General features: G+C 41.1%; 1 protein-coding gene across 1 annotated transcript in view; it reads right to left on the reverse strand.

Annotated features, from left to right (window-relative positions):
* Positions 1-5,407: 5,407 nt before the first annotated feature.
* BCAS4 (breast carcinoma amplified sequence 4) overlaps positions 5,408-14,681 on the reverse strand; it is a 1,047,728-nt gene continuing 1,038,454 nt past the window's right edge. Inside the window, exon 5 of the mRNA XM_082272208.1 lies at positions 5,408-5,553. Within this exon, the coding sequence (XP_082128334.1) occupies positions 5,455-5,553 (99 nt within the window). The 3' untranslated portion in view covers positions 5,408-5,454. The remainder of the gene's footprint in view (positions 5,554-14,681) is intronic.

Consider the following 14,681-nt stretch of genomic DNA (forward strand, 5'->3'; position numbering starts at 1 on the left):
CTTCACCTTTCTGTGAAAATGTGGAATAGACTCCCTTCAGAGGTGGTTCTGGCCAGCTCATTAGATTGCTTTAAAAAAAAAAAAAAAAAGGTCTAGATTCTTTCCTGGGTGTACTTAACCACTTGCTGACTGCCGCACGACTATTTACGGCGGTAGTCAGCCCCTCACAAGGCAAAGTGATGTAGGGCTACGTCGCTTGCCTGTGGGCCTCTAGGGGGCAAGCGCGCGCCACTGGAGGCCCGCTCCCGCCCGCTCCCTAACATGTCCGTGCGTGTGACCGGCGGACCCGATGTCCGCCGATCACTCGCGACCGTCCGGTACAGAGGGAGAAAGGCAGGCGGCTAATGTAAACAAAGCCGCCTGTCATTCTCCCTTGTGTAAGTGCAGAGATCATAAGGTCCTGCTATGCAGGATCGTATATCTCTGTAGTTACACAAACAGCCACATCCCTTTACAGTTAGAATTACGCCCCTAGGGACACATTTAACCCCTCCTTCTCCAATAAAGTTAACCCCTTCCCTGCCAGTCTCATTTTTACAGTAACCGTGCATATGTATAGCACTGATTACTGTAGTAATGTCACTGGTAACCCCAAAAATGTCAGTCGGGTCCAATCTGTCCACCGCAATGTCGCAGTCCCGCAAATAAAATCGTAGATCGCCGCCATTACTCGTTAAAAAAACAAAAATGACAAAAATCTTTCCCTTGGTTAGTAAACGCAATAACTTGCGCAAACCAATCAAAATATGCTTATTGCGATTTTTTTTTTTTACCAAAAATATGTAGCAGAAAAAAAATTGGCCTAAAATGTTAAAAAATTTCGATTTTTAAATTTTTTGGGGGAGTTTTATATAAAAAAATTGGAAAAATGTTATTTTTGCAAAGTTTTTCGCTCTTCTTTTTTTGTTTATAGCGCATGATCAAAAAATTGCACAGGTGATCAGATACCACCAAAAGAAAGCTCTGTTTGTGGGAAAAAAAGGACGTCGATTTCATTTGGGTACAGAGTCGCACGACCGCGCAATTGTCCGTTAAAGTCACGCAGTGCCGAATCACAAAATAGGCCCTGGTCAGGAAGGGGGTAAAATCTCCCAGGGCTTAAGTGGTTAATAATACAGTAAGTGGGTACTAAATTTTTTTTTTTTTTTTAGGTAAAGTTGATCCAGGGAATATCCGATTGCCTCTCGGGGGATCAGGAAGGAATTTTTTTCCCCTGCTGTAGCAAATTGGATCATGCTTTGCTGGTTTTTTTTCGCCTTCCTCTGGATCAACTGCGGGTATAAGATTGTGTATATGGGATTGTATATATATGGGATTGTATGGTTGGGTTTTTCAATACTGGTGTTTTTTTTTGTTGGTTGAACCAGATGGACTTGTGTCTTTTTTCAACCTGACTAACTATGTATATACCATACATGGCCAACACCCCTGGAAGCTGTAAAACGCTAAGAAGACACCACTTCTCCAGTGACATTTGTTTGCTTCTGGGTCCGGGGCTGAGCGGCTTGCCTTCTGCTTCTGGAACACAGGAGTTCGGCTGCTTGACACAGGCACTATTCAGAGAATGCGCCAGATAAAACTATGTGTATATACTTAAATAATAAAAACCATAATACATAAATCACCATTCCTTCCATATAATGCTACAGGAAAAAAAGAGAAATCCTTGAATAGTGCAGATTATATAATGTGCTGATAAGGACCAAAACAATCCATTATATAAGTCCCATGAAGCAACTTGTGTTATGACACTTCGGTGCTCGTGTAGACACCCCCACCACCAGCTAGAGTGGTCTCTCCCCTCACTCTTAGACCCAAGAATCACCCCGGGTCTTATATAGCTGTTCCCACACTGGGGTATGCAGATGCATTTAGTGATCTTCAAGGGAAAGTACTTTCAGGTTCCAGGCTCCACTCTCATATAGTCAGATGTACATATGAAGGTAAAAAGAACAAAATCTAGTAACACAAGTTGCTTCATGGGACTTGTATAATGGATTTTTTTGGTCACTTTTATCAGCACATTATATAATCTGCTCTATTCAAGGATTTCTCTTTTTTTCCTGTAGCATTATATGGAAGGAATGGTGATTTATGTATTATGATTTTTATGATTTAAGTATATACACATCGTTTTATCTGGCGCGGCACTGTTTGAGTATATTAAGTTTTGGATTGTGAGGAGTGAACACAGTTTGGTGTGTGCAGCCGTTTAGTAATTTATTATTGAACGATCACTAAGTATGTTTAACTTATTTTTCACATTTTTGCGCTGATAGTTTTTTCACGATTTTTTTTGGACTATTCAGAGAATGCTTTGCATTTTGTGAATGAATGCAAAGGGGTTGAATTACTGGAGAGTGCAAAGGTGTTTTTTTTTTTTTTGGTCAAAGTTTTTAAAGTAGGTTTTCAGTCTATTTTAAACTTCATTCTAATAGTATTCTCTCCCCCTCTTTAAATGGTAATTAATGGATGAGAAAAAAAACAAGAAAAAAAAAGATTCTAGCTCCACATACTTTTTTTCTAATTGTTCTTCTTCATTTCCTACCTCCCCCTTGTAGAAGAATGATTTCAATACTGCACTCATTTTGACTCCTGGGATATTTTTGCCAGTAATCCCAGCAGTCTATAGGTTTTTTTTTTTTTTGTGAGGAGGGCGGAGGGAAGCTTGAGGAGGAAAGCTGAAGAAGTCTGGAGAAGAGCTGGAGGAGGGAAGAGAACAGACAGAGATGTATGGAGGCATTGTGCAAGTGCAGACTCCGATGTGTACTTCGCATGCGCAAACTCACTGTGCACAGCAGAGAATTCCTGGCAAAATGAAGATGCTGGCTTCAGCTGCCCTCAGTTAAAATGGCTGCTATGACATTTCTTGTTTGTGGGTTTAGAAACTATTTTTTTATATATAAAAATAACAGATTTACAACACGAAAATAGATAAGGTTTTTACATGCTGCATGTATTTTTTTTCTACAACTGAATTGAACAAGTTGTAGTTAAAAGCTGATTGGCTACCATGCACAGCTGCACCAGATACCAAGTGCTCTAGTTTTAGTAAATCAACCCCAAAGTCTTCTCTGATTGGATGAAGTGGTGGCATTAGGCTCTCTCCACCTCTTTCATTCAGAAGCACATGGTTTGCTGAGGGGGGCACCTGGAGGAGAATTACAGTTTTATATCTTTATGTTTGAAGCCTGAAATGTGGCAAAAGGTCGCAAAGTTCAAGGGGGCCGAATACTTTCGCAAGGCACTGTAGCAGTGGCCAATCACAGCAACAGTAGAATGGATGCCATTCATAAAAATGATTGTTTATACTAGTGATCATCACCAGTAATTAAAAAATCCTGATCACATCCCTAGAGTAGTATAGTGTCACTATGGTAACAGCACTACAGTAGTCACAGTATATAAAAGCAAAAAATAAATAAACGACTTTAATTCATTTTCCAAAAAAAGTGTGACAGAAAATAACTTAAAAAAAACTCAGTGTCTCTTGCTAAATGGCTTGAATTGTCCATTTTCCAAAAAGGAGTAATTTGGGGGTTATATATGTACTGTCCTGGCATTTTAGGGCCTCAAGACAAGGCAGCCAGTACATCAGGATTGGTCAGTTTTAAAATATATAAATATATACGGTAGGGAGAACATTTTATACACTGACGATTTTGCAGGTTTTCCTACTTGCAAAGCATGTAGAGGTCTGTACTTTTTATCAAAGGTACACTTCAACTGTGAGAGATGGAATTTAAAACAAAAATCCAGAAAATCTCATTGTATAATTTTTAGATAATTTGCATTTTTTTGCATGACATAAGTATTTGATACATCAGAAAAGCAGAACTTAATATTTGGTACAGAAACCTTTGTTTGCAATTACAGAGATCATACGTTTCCTTTAGTTCTTGACCAGGTTTGCACACACTGCAGCAGGGATTTTGGCCCACTCCTCCATACAGAGCTCCTCCAGATCCTTCAGGTTTCGGGGCTATTGCTGGGCAATACGAACTTTCAGCTCCCTCCAAAGATTTTCTATTGGGTTCAGGGCTGGAGACTGGCTAGGCCACTCCAGGACCTTTGAGATGCTTCTTACGGAGCAACTCCTTAGTTTCCCTGGCTGTGTGTTTTGGGTCGTTGTCATGTTGGAAGGCCCAGCCATGACCCATCTTCAATGCTCTTACTGAGGGAAGGAAGTTATTGGCCAAGATCTCGCGATACATGGCCCCATCCATCCTCCCCTCAATACGGTGCAGTCGTCCTGTCCCCTTTGCAGAAAAGCATCCCCAAAGAATGAGGTTTCCACCTACATGCTTCACGGTTGGGATGGTGTTCTTAGGGTTGTACTCATCCTTCCTCCAAACCCCTCCCATTCCTCCTCTGGATCATCCAGATGGTCATTGGCAAACTTCAGACGGGCCTGGACATGCTCTGGCTTGAGCAGGGGGACGCTATCTATCCAGCCTCATCGAGCTTAAGAGGTCCTGCAAAGAAGAATGGGAGAAACTGCCTAAAAAATAGGCGTGCCAAGCTTGCAGCATCATACTCAAAAAGACTTGAGGCTGTAATTGGTGCCAAAGGTGCTTCAACAAAGTATTGAGCAAAGGCTGTGATACTTATGTACATGGGATTTTTTTTTTGTTTTTTAATAAATTTGCAATGATTTCAAACAACCTTCTTTCGCATTGTCATTATGGGGGATTGTTTGTAGAATTTTTAAAGGAAAATAATGAATTTAATCCATTTTAAAATACGACTGTAACATAACAAAATAGGGAAAAAGCGAAGTGCTGTAATAGGCAGCACAAAAATAAATTGAGAATTTAGGTGTAACTTAGAAATTGACTAAGTACCAAACTCCTTCTGAACATCTATACCAGTGATGGCGAACCTTGGCACCCCATGTGTTTTGGAACTACATTTCCCATGATGCTCATGCACTCTGCAGTGTAGTTGAGCATCATGGAAAATGTAGTTCCAAAACATCTGGAGTGCCAAGGTTCCCAATCACTGATCTATACAATCAGTATTCTGGTTATTGGGTGGATGTGTATTTACTGAAAAACCTCCACAAATGCTGTTTTCAACTCTCAGCTACAGCAGAAGATCTAATTCACTGGATGACCCTGCTCTTCATGAAAAGACAGGTGCCAGTTTCAGAAAGTACAGTGCCACACTGAAACATAACCCACAGTTTATGCTCAAGTACCTGTCTTCAATAACACTCATGGAGAAGCAGGAAAAACATAAAACACTTTTTTTTTTTTAAGGTAATGATGGGTACCATATTTAAAAAAAATAGCATTTTTATTATTTCAGTGCAAGGTCTGCAGATGTTGTGTGGAAGTTATGTGGTTGAGAGAGCGCTAGAAGTGCCAAAGGGTAAAAACCATTACTGTAGCATAAATACATCACATGCATTTCGTGGGTCCAAGTTCAGCATTTGCAATAAATGGAAAAAAGTCAATTAAGTTTTTTTATGTAGTCCTGGGTTCTGTCAAAGTAATCTTCTGTCCTATAGAGTGTTGGCAGCTTGTAGGTGTTCTGCTTCTTCAAACCTTGCTAAAAGAAAAGAAAAAAAAAAATGAATACATAAGGTAAAAGGTAACATACACCGGTAAAAGGGTCAATGTATCCCAGAAGTGATATTTCTTTTCAAAGAAGTCTGGTAGGTTAAGTTGCCTGCAGTGCTTGGAGCTCTATGAACCGGATGTCCATGCCCTGGGTCTGTTCCTTTTTTTTAAAAGTTTTTATTGCGAAAGGAAGTATAGAAAACACAAGAATAAATTTCAGTTTGCCGTGTCGTAACCAAACACCTTACATTATCATAAGTATTCTAGCGGAAAAGAAAGTTCTACAGAGCACATAACCAACACTGCAGGCCTTCAATCATAGGGTATTACAGGTAAGGCAAATATATGGGTATTATGTCACACCTTGCAGTTTTAGGGTACTAGGATACCCTCTACACATACAAGACCCATGTAAACCTTCAGCCGGAAGGGCATTGCAGAAGTCTCAGCACAATAAGCTCATTGGGACTCAGTCTCGGAGTATTAAGCCAGGGGGCCCACAGTTTGTCAAACTTGCCAGGCCTCCCCCTGTGTTGGTATATGTATTGTTCAAGAAGAAAATTGGTTCCCATATGCTGTATCCAAGATTTGACTGACAGCAGGATGGCTGGTTTCCACTCCATAAGGGTCCTTTCACACGAGCGGCCCACTTGGCTGACTCCGCTTTACTCAGCGGGAGATCGCCCTGCTGAGAAAGCGGATGACAGGTCCGTCTCTGCTCATTGTGCACAGCAGAGAAGGACAGAGTCCTGCTCTCCACTATGGGGAAATCAGGTGAAAACTAACCGCCTGTCTTTTTTTTCACCCGATCTTATCCGATCCTCCAGACGGAGGGAAAATAAAGTCACCATGCATCTGGATTTGGCGGACAGGATCAGATAGCGACAGATTTCAGCAGACATGTCACCACTGACATCCATGGCTCCATAGGTGTGAATGGAGCGTCCGATCAGGTCCGCCTAAAAAACTGACAGGCAGACTCAATCGGACAGCCAGTGTGAAAGGACCCTTAAAATGTTTTTTCTAGCTTGGAACAAGGCCAGAAAGAAAGCAACCCTCACTCTGTTCCTTTCTAAAGTGGGTGTGTTTCCAGTCCTCCAGTTTTAATATTTATAAAATAAGGTCGTAAAGAACTGTGGTACTTCTAACTGGTTTATGTGGTTTACTGTATTTTTGTACTATTATTCCTGTGCAACCATCTATCTAGGAAGTAGCAACTCACTTTAGGAGGCAATATCATCTACTATATTTAAAAACCACATATCTACCTTGTGATTCCCTAAAGCTTTGGTGGAGTGGGGCAAAAGTTTAGTTACGTTTCGGGTTTTTATTGCTTACTTTGCTCCTGATCGGTTGGACTCTTATTTATTTTGGTGGCTATTACCAGAACAGAAATGGATATGGTGGAAAATAAAAGTCTTTAATACTCATTGTAATATCCTTTGCTTGTATTCCATTAAGGAACACAGGAAGTCTTTGACTTTCAGGTTCTACTGGTGGCTACTAGGGATGATCGAACGGTTTGGGTCGACCATCGGTTCGACCCGAACATTGACTGTTCGAAATTCGGCCGAATTTCAAACTTTTTGCTGAAAAAATTCGGAATTCGGCAACCAGAACCGACCAAAATTCAATGGGACAGGAACTGGGCTTTAAAAGGAATGTGATTGGAGTGACTAGGGGGTCCAGAGGCCAATCAGTAGTGAATACGCCCCCCAGTATATAACATAGCCCCGCCAAATCTCTAGCATTGTAATACAGGGACGTGGAAGAGAGTGTAAATGTAAAGTAATATCAGCGCTCAAAACGATCTCCTCCCCCCGCACGCGTATCGCCTCCGTGGGTGGAGGCTTCCTCAGCGGTCCGCGGAGGCGATACGCGTGCGGGGGGAGGAGATAGCATCTGACGTCACCCGCCGACACTGAGGATCCCGGTGAGGACCGAGTAGGTCTCGTTGCTCCCGCCGGAGCTGTACTATTACTACGCTGCACTGCATCTACTACAGAGTAAGAGGCCACCTATGTTTGTCTATATTCTAATAAAAGTTATATCAGGTTTACACTATGGGCTGTTTCTGTCTCTCATGCTTCCCATCTATATGACTTATGGGGGAGAGTTAGCCCAGAAGTGTTTTTGGCTCATGAGATTCGGGTCCCAGAAGCTTGCATTTCATCCGAATAGAGTGGATATCCTGTTGCCTGTATTTATTGAGCTGAGGTGAGAGGCCACTTTGGAAGGTGGAGGACTGTGTGAGGATTTCATGCTACTATCTGCACCTGGCTCCATTATTTGTGTCTCATCAGGATCTTTCGTCACACACTTGAGGGCTGTCTGCATGGACTTTACCTGATCTTTCTATGAACTTTATTCAGTGTATTTTATGAGTTTTTTATTTTAGCGCTACACTGTTTGACCTTTACATGGAAGAGAGTGGAAGCAGTTCTGTTACTCCTGCTTCAAATTGTCATTTAGCAATTATTAGTGTGAGGAAAGGGATATCTAGTGTAGTTAGGGTACTATTTTCCACTATAGTTTGATTTAATAATCTAGTTTCTGTAGGGAAAGTGTTGTGTCAGGGTGACCGTAGTGTAGTGTAGGGTTAACTGACTCTGACTGCTATGGCAGGGTGACCAAACCCTTCCATGTCAGGGTGACCACCATAGAAAAAGATAGTTTCTATTAGAATTGCAATAGAGCAGGATAGTGGCTTCGCTACTTTCACACCCGGCTTTTTGTTGCAGGCGTTTATAGGGCTTTTTTGTGGACGTGTTTGGAGGTTGGCATGACATCTGAACTTCTGTCTAGGGGTATATATACACACACACATGTATGTATATATACACATACAGGGAGTGCAGAATTATTAGGCAAATTAGTATTTTGACCACATCATCCTCTTTATGCATGTTGTCTTACTCCAAGCTGTATATGCTCGAAAGCCTACTACCAATTAAGCATATTAGGTGATGTGCATCTCTGTAATGAGAAGGGGTGTGGTCTAATGACATCAACACCCTATATCAGGTGTGCATAATTATTAGGCAACTTCCTTTCCTTGGGCAAAATGGGTCAAAAGAAGGACTTGACAGGCTCAGAAAAGTCAAAAATAGTGAGATATCTTGCAGAGGGATGCAGCACTCTTAAAATTGCAAAGCTTCTGAAGCGTGATCATTGAACAATCAAGCATTTCATTAAAAATAGTCAACAGGGTCGCAAGAAGCGTGTGGAAAAACCAAGGCGCAAAATAACAGCCCATGAACTGAGAAAAGTCAAGCGTGCAGCTGCCAAGATGCCACTTGCCACCAGTTTGACCATATTTCAGAGCTGCAACATCACTGGAGTGCCCAAAAGCACAAGGTGTGCAATACTCAGAGACATGGCCAAGGTAAGAAAGGCTGAAAGACGACCACCACTGAACAAGACACACAAGCTGAAACGTCAAGACTGGGCAAAGAAATATCTCAAGACTGATTTTTCAAAGGTTTTATGGACTGATGAAATGAGAGTGAGTCTTGATGGGCCAGATGGATGGGCCCGTGGCTGGATTGGTAAAGGGCAGAGAGCTCCAGTCCGACTCAGACGCCAGCAAGGTGGAGGTGGAGTACTGGTTTTCGCTGGTATCATCAAAGATGAGCTTGTGGGGCCTTTTCGGGTTGAGGATGGAGTCAAGCTCAACTCCCAGTCCTACTGCCAGTTTCTGGAAGACACCTTCTTCAAGCAGTGGTACAGGAAGAAGTCTGCATCCTTCAAGAAAAACATGATTTTCATGCAGGACAATGCTCCATCACAAGCGTCCAAGTACTCCACAGCGTGGCTGGCAAGAAAGGGTATAAAAGAAGAAAAGCTAATGACATGGCCTCCTTGTTCACCTGATCTGAACCCCATTGAGAACCTGTGGTCCATCATCAAATGTGAGATTTACAAGGAGGGAAAACAGTACACCTCTCTGAACAGTGTCTGGGAGGCTGTGGTTGCTGCTGCACGCAGTGTTGATGGTGAACAAATCAAAACACTGACAGAATCCATGGATGGCAGGCTTTTGAGTGTCCTTGCAAAGAAAGGTGGCTATATTGGTCACTGATTTGTTTTTGAATGTCAGAAATGTATATTTGTGAATGTTGAGATGTTATATTGGTTTCACTGGTAAAAATAAATAATTGAAATGGGTATACTGTATATTTGATTTTTGTTAAGTTGCCTAATAATTATGCACAGTAATAGTCACCTGCACACACAGATATCCCCCTAAAATAGCTAAAACTAAAAACAAACTAAAAACTACTTCCAAAAATAGTCAGCTTTGATATTAATGAGTTTTTTGGGTTCATTGAGAACATGGTTGTTGTTCAATAATAAAATTAATCCTCAAAAATACTAATTTGCCTAATAATTCTGCACTCCCTGTATATAGGTGTGAAAGTAGCAGAACTCTTTGCCTGCGCTAATGAAATAATTAACAGGCATAGGACTTCGCTCCTATCACACCTATATGTGTGTATGTGTATACATACATATAAGTGTGTGTATATATACCCCCTATACAGAAGTTCAGATGCCTCCAAAGACGCCCAAAAAATGCCCAAAAAAACGCCCAGGTGTGTTGCTGCAGGCGTTTTTTTTTTTGGGCATTTTTTGGGTGTCTTTGGAGGCAGGCATAACATCTGAACTTCTGTATAGGGGTATATATACACACACACACTTATATGTATTTATACACATACACACATATAGGTGTGATAGGAGCGAAGTCCTATGCCTGTTAATTATTTCATTAGCGCAGGCATAGGGTTCTGCTACTTTCACACCTATATATGTGTATATATACATACATGTGTGTGTATATATATACCCCTACACAGAAGTTCTGATGTTATGCCTGCCTCCAAAGACGCCCAAAAAATGCCCAAAAAAACACCTGCAACAAAAAGCCGGGTGTGAAAATAGTGAAGCCACTATCCTGCTCTACTGCAATTCTAATACAAACAAACTTTTTTTTTCTGGTTCTGGACATGCTACAGAGCTGAAACTTCACAGGTACACTTTTTGGACCCCCCAGACACTAAATCCAAAGAAATCTCATTTTTTTTTCCAATAATTTTTTCAATAATTGGCTCTCTATCAAAAATGACAATTTTTAAGAACTTTTTTTTTGTGTGATTAATAGTCCCTGGGACATGACCCAGAACCCTAGGCACTTTTTAGGGGCATTTATTGGGTTTTAGGGCTTCAAAATGGTGTTTTTTTATTACCGAAGTTCTGGTCCCATTGATTTCAATGGGGTTCTGAAATCCGGGCCGAACTTTCGGGAAGTTCGGCTGTTCTGGTCGAACAAAGTTCGATCTTTCCTAGTGGCTACAGGATTGTTGAACACTGGCAAACCAAAAAAAAAAAAAACCCTGTAGGCCAGCCTAGAATAACTTCTACTACTACCACCACAATGAATCTGTTTTGTAACAATGTGGTACCAACAGCATCATCAAAAACGTGACCATCAATGAACTTTGACAAACATTTTTTATGGTAAGTACTATAGTCTTGATTTTTTTCTTTTTTTTTTGGTTCATTGAGGGACACAGGGACTTTTTCACCTTCAGGCTGTGCAAAATTCCTCGGAAAGAAAACAAAGAAAGCAAGCAAGCAAGAACACAACAAACCAGATACTACCTGCAGTTCAAAGAGCTAGCTGATAGACCTTGCATCTGAAGTTGTAATTAAATGAGGCTGAAATGTCAACCTGGTACACTTACAGAATGTGTAAACAGAAATCCAAGTGCCAGCCTTGAAAACCTGGGGAAATGTTACTTGATGCTGGAAAGCCCAATAAGCATCCACAGATATAGTGGAGTGCGACTTGTCAGGAAAGGGTACAACCTGATCCTTGCAATGATAACCTTATAACTTGGTCTGCCTGAGCCACTTTGACCTGATGAAACAAGAAAACCATCTGGGATGACAAAAAGAGAATCAGTCTTTCTGAACAAAGTGGTGGCAATGTACTTGCACAAGCTGAAACACATCCAAGCAATGCACTAAAATGTTATTTCTCTAAACTGGAGCCTGTGATTGAAGAACTTTGTCCTGGTAGGGATGAAAAGCAGAAACAACTCTTGGCAAGAAGGAAGTTCTGGGTCTCAACACCACCATCTCCTTATGCAAAATCAGAATAGTTTCTTTACAGGATAAGGAAGCCAGTGAAGATACCTCATAGAAGTGATGACTACAAAGAGAATTACCTTGTAAATAGGAGTAGAGGGAGGGATGTGTCTTGTGCTCACAGCCAGCGGAAGTGAATTTGGCAACTATCGGTGATAACTAAATAGAGGTCACAACTCTAGCAGCACAGTAGAAGAATAATCTAAGTACCAGAGAGAAATCTCAAATGGTGAAAATAACGTTTTTGAGCTTTATTAACCAATTAAGGTCCGTCCTATAGCAGTTTTGCTGCTACAGGGCCGCACCTGTGCTCCAGATCACACATGTGATCCAACACTTCCAGGTAGGGGGTGCGCACGCAAAGTAGGGAAAGATGGTGGCACTTCCAGCGTAAAAAATTTAGCTTTATTGTAACTCCATTAAAATTGAGGACAAGATGTGCAGCTCATAGTCAGCAAATGCGTTTCACACACCTGTGCTTTATCATTTCTGAAATGATTAAGCAGAGGTGTGAAACGCGTTTGCTTCTCTTTGAGCTATAAGTCCATGTCATACTCGATTTTATTGGATTTACAATAAAGAACATTTTTTTTAAGCTGGAAGTGCCACCATCTCAACCTACTTTGCACCCCCCCCCCCCCCAGCCGGAAGTTTTGGATCACATACACGTGTGATCTGGCGCACATGTGCTGCCACCTCTCCCTACTTAGCATTTGCACTTTGGTTGCGGACCTAGGCTGGCACCCAGTTTGCACAGCAGCAGCAGCAGCAGGAGATCTCATGAGCTACCCTGGAGCAGTGCAACGCTCGTGTCATTTCTTGTTTAGGGGGTGCGCATGCGCGACGCCCTCAGCTCGCTTTCACTGTCATTCTACACAGCAAAACCTGATCGGAAAGTGTTTTTTTTTAATTAATGTCCACCGCCAATTGTTAGGCAGGGAGCCAGAACTGCGATCTGCCTATGTAAACAAGACAGCCGTTCTGACAGGAGGGAAGGGATGGTGATTGTGTCCTTGCGAAGCAGGGAATAAATTCCATCTCTTCCCCTAGTAAAAAACCCTCACACAGTATAGTAAAACACTGGCTAGGAACACAGTTAACCCCTTACATATTTTTTTTTTATATCACTGATCACTGTATTTGTGTCACTGGTCCCCGCAAAGTGTCAGTTAGTGTCAGAATGCCTGCCGCAATATCACACTCCCACTATAAGTCGCTGATCCCACTATTAAAAATAAATAAAAATATCCCATACTTTGTAGACACTATATCTTTTGTGCAATCAATATACGCTTTATTGGGATTTTTTTTTTTTAACAAAAATATGTAGCAGAATACATATTGGCCTAACTTTGTGAAGAAAATTGATTTTCTTTACTGGATATGTTTTATATATTAAGGATTTATTATCCTTTGGCCACACTGGACCTCGCTGTCTGATTTCTCTACATATCTGACTGTCGGTGAAACACGGAACCTTTTTTGGTGCTGCAGCCTCGCTGGGGGGTGGGGGGTTGTTTTATTTAATTTTTTTTATTTGTTTTTCTTTTATGTTTTGTTAGGTTTTGTTCTGTCTTGTTGAGCCTGGGTATGCCCACAGGGCTCTGTTTTGTGTGTTGTTTTTTTCAAAAATCCAATAAAAATAATTAAAAAAAAAAAAGGATTTATTATCCACTTGAGGTCCGGTTCACACTGATGCGATGCGGGAAGGCTGCGAACTCGCAGCCTGTTCCCGCATCGCACACGCACCCCCGGCAGTTCACACTGCCATATGCGATCCGCTGGGGGTGTCAATGTAATCTTAACGACACCCCCAGTTTGATCGCATATCGCAGTTCGATCGTGCAGTTCGCACAGGATCGGATCGCACAAGTGTGAACCGCTGTGCGATCCGATCCTGATGCGGCAGCAAAAATGCCTCCTGTGCGTGTTTGCTGCGGGTGCGATGCGAATTTAGCCATACAAACTGTATGGCTAAACTCGCACCGCACAGCTGATCGCATGTAATGTCGGAGCAGTGCGCTCCGACATTACATGCGAACCCCGCACATGCAGTAGTGTGAACCGGGGCTTAAAGTACATTTTTTTCACATAAATTTTTTTTGAGCATCATATGCTGATAATATTTATTAGTATATAATAATATTTTTTTCACTTACTTATATATTAATGGGTTAAGCGCTACACACACACACACATATATATATATATATATATATATATATATATATATATCATTCTTTCGGATTTTCTATAGGTCCATGTGTGCAGCTTCCCCCTCTTTCTAATCACGATACCATATATTTTTTTCACTATTTATTGCGCAGAAATCTGTCCAATTTTTATATGTTTTATAGCAGTATATAAAAATATAGTTTTTTTTTTTTTTAAATTGTCTGACTTTTTTGTTTATAGTGCAGAAAATAAAAACCGCAGAGGTGATCAAATACCACCAAAATAAAGCTCTATTGGTGGGAAAAAGGACATACATTTTATTTAGGTGCAGCGTCGCACAACCACCCAATTTGTAGATAAAATAACGTAGTGCTGTATTGCAAAAAATAGCCTGGTAATGAAGGCGGTAAATCTCTCCCGGTGGTCAAGTGGTAAAAAATTTAGAACAAACTTAAACAGTACAATAAAACTGATAGGTCTGACTTTGACTGATATTAGGAGCCCCTAAAGATGGACTGAATGCATTTAGATGGAGGTAGGAGTCTGAGGCTACTGTGGAAGTTATGGAGTGTTGTGTATTGGTATCTTTGCCAATTACATTTTAAATTCAATTTTTTGGGGAGGTAAGTAATGGTTTCCTTTACATCCTTGTGGAGGCGGCAGTATAACCAGAAGGTGAAAGACTTACTGTGTCCCTCAGAGGATGAGAAAGAAATACAAAATTTTACAGCTGTTGACAACAGAAAGTGAGTGAAATCTATGAAGGGGAACAACAGCTGCATTGAGACA

This window comes from Pelophylax lessonae (assembly GCF_965119305.1).
Source record: "Pelophylax lessonae genome assembly, chromosome: 11".
Lineage (NCBI taxonomy): Eukaryota > Metazoa > Chordata > Amphibia > Anura > Ranidae > Pelophylax > Pelophylax lessonae.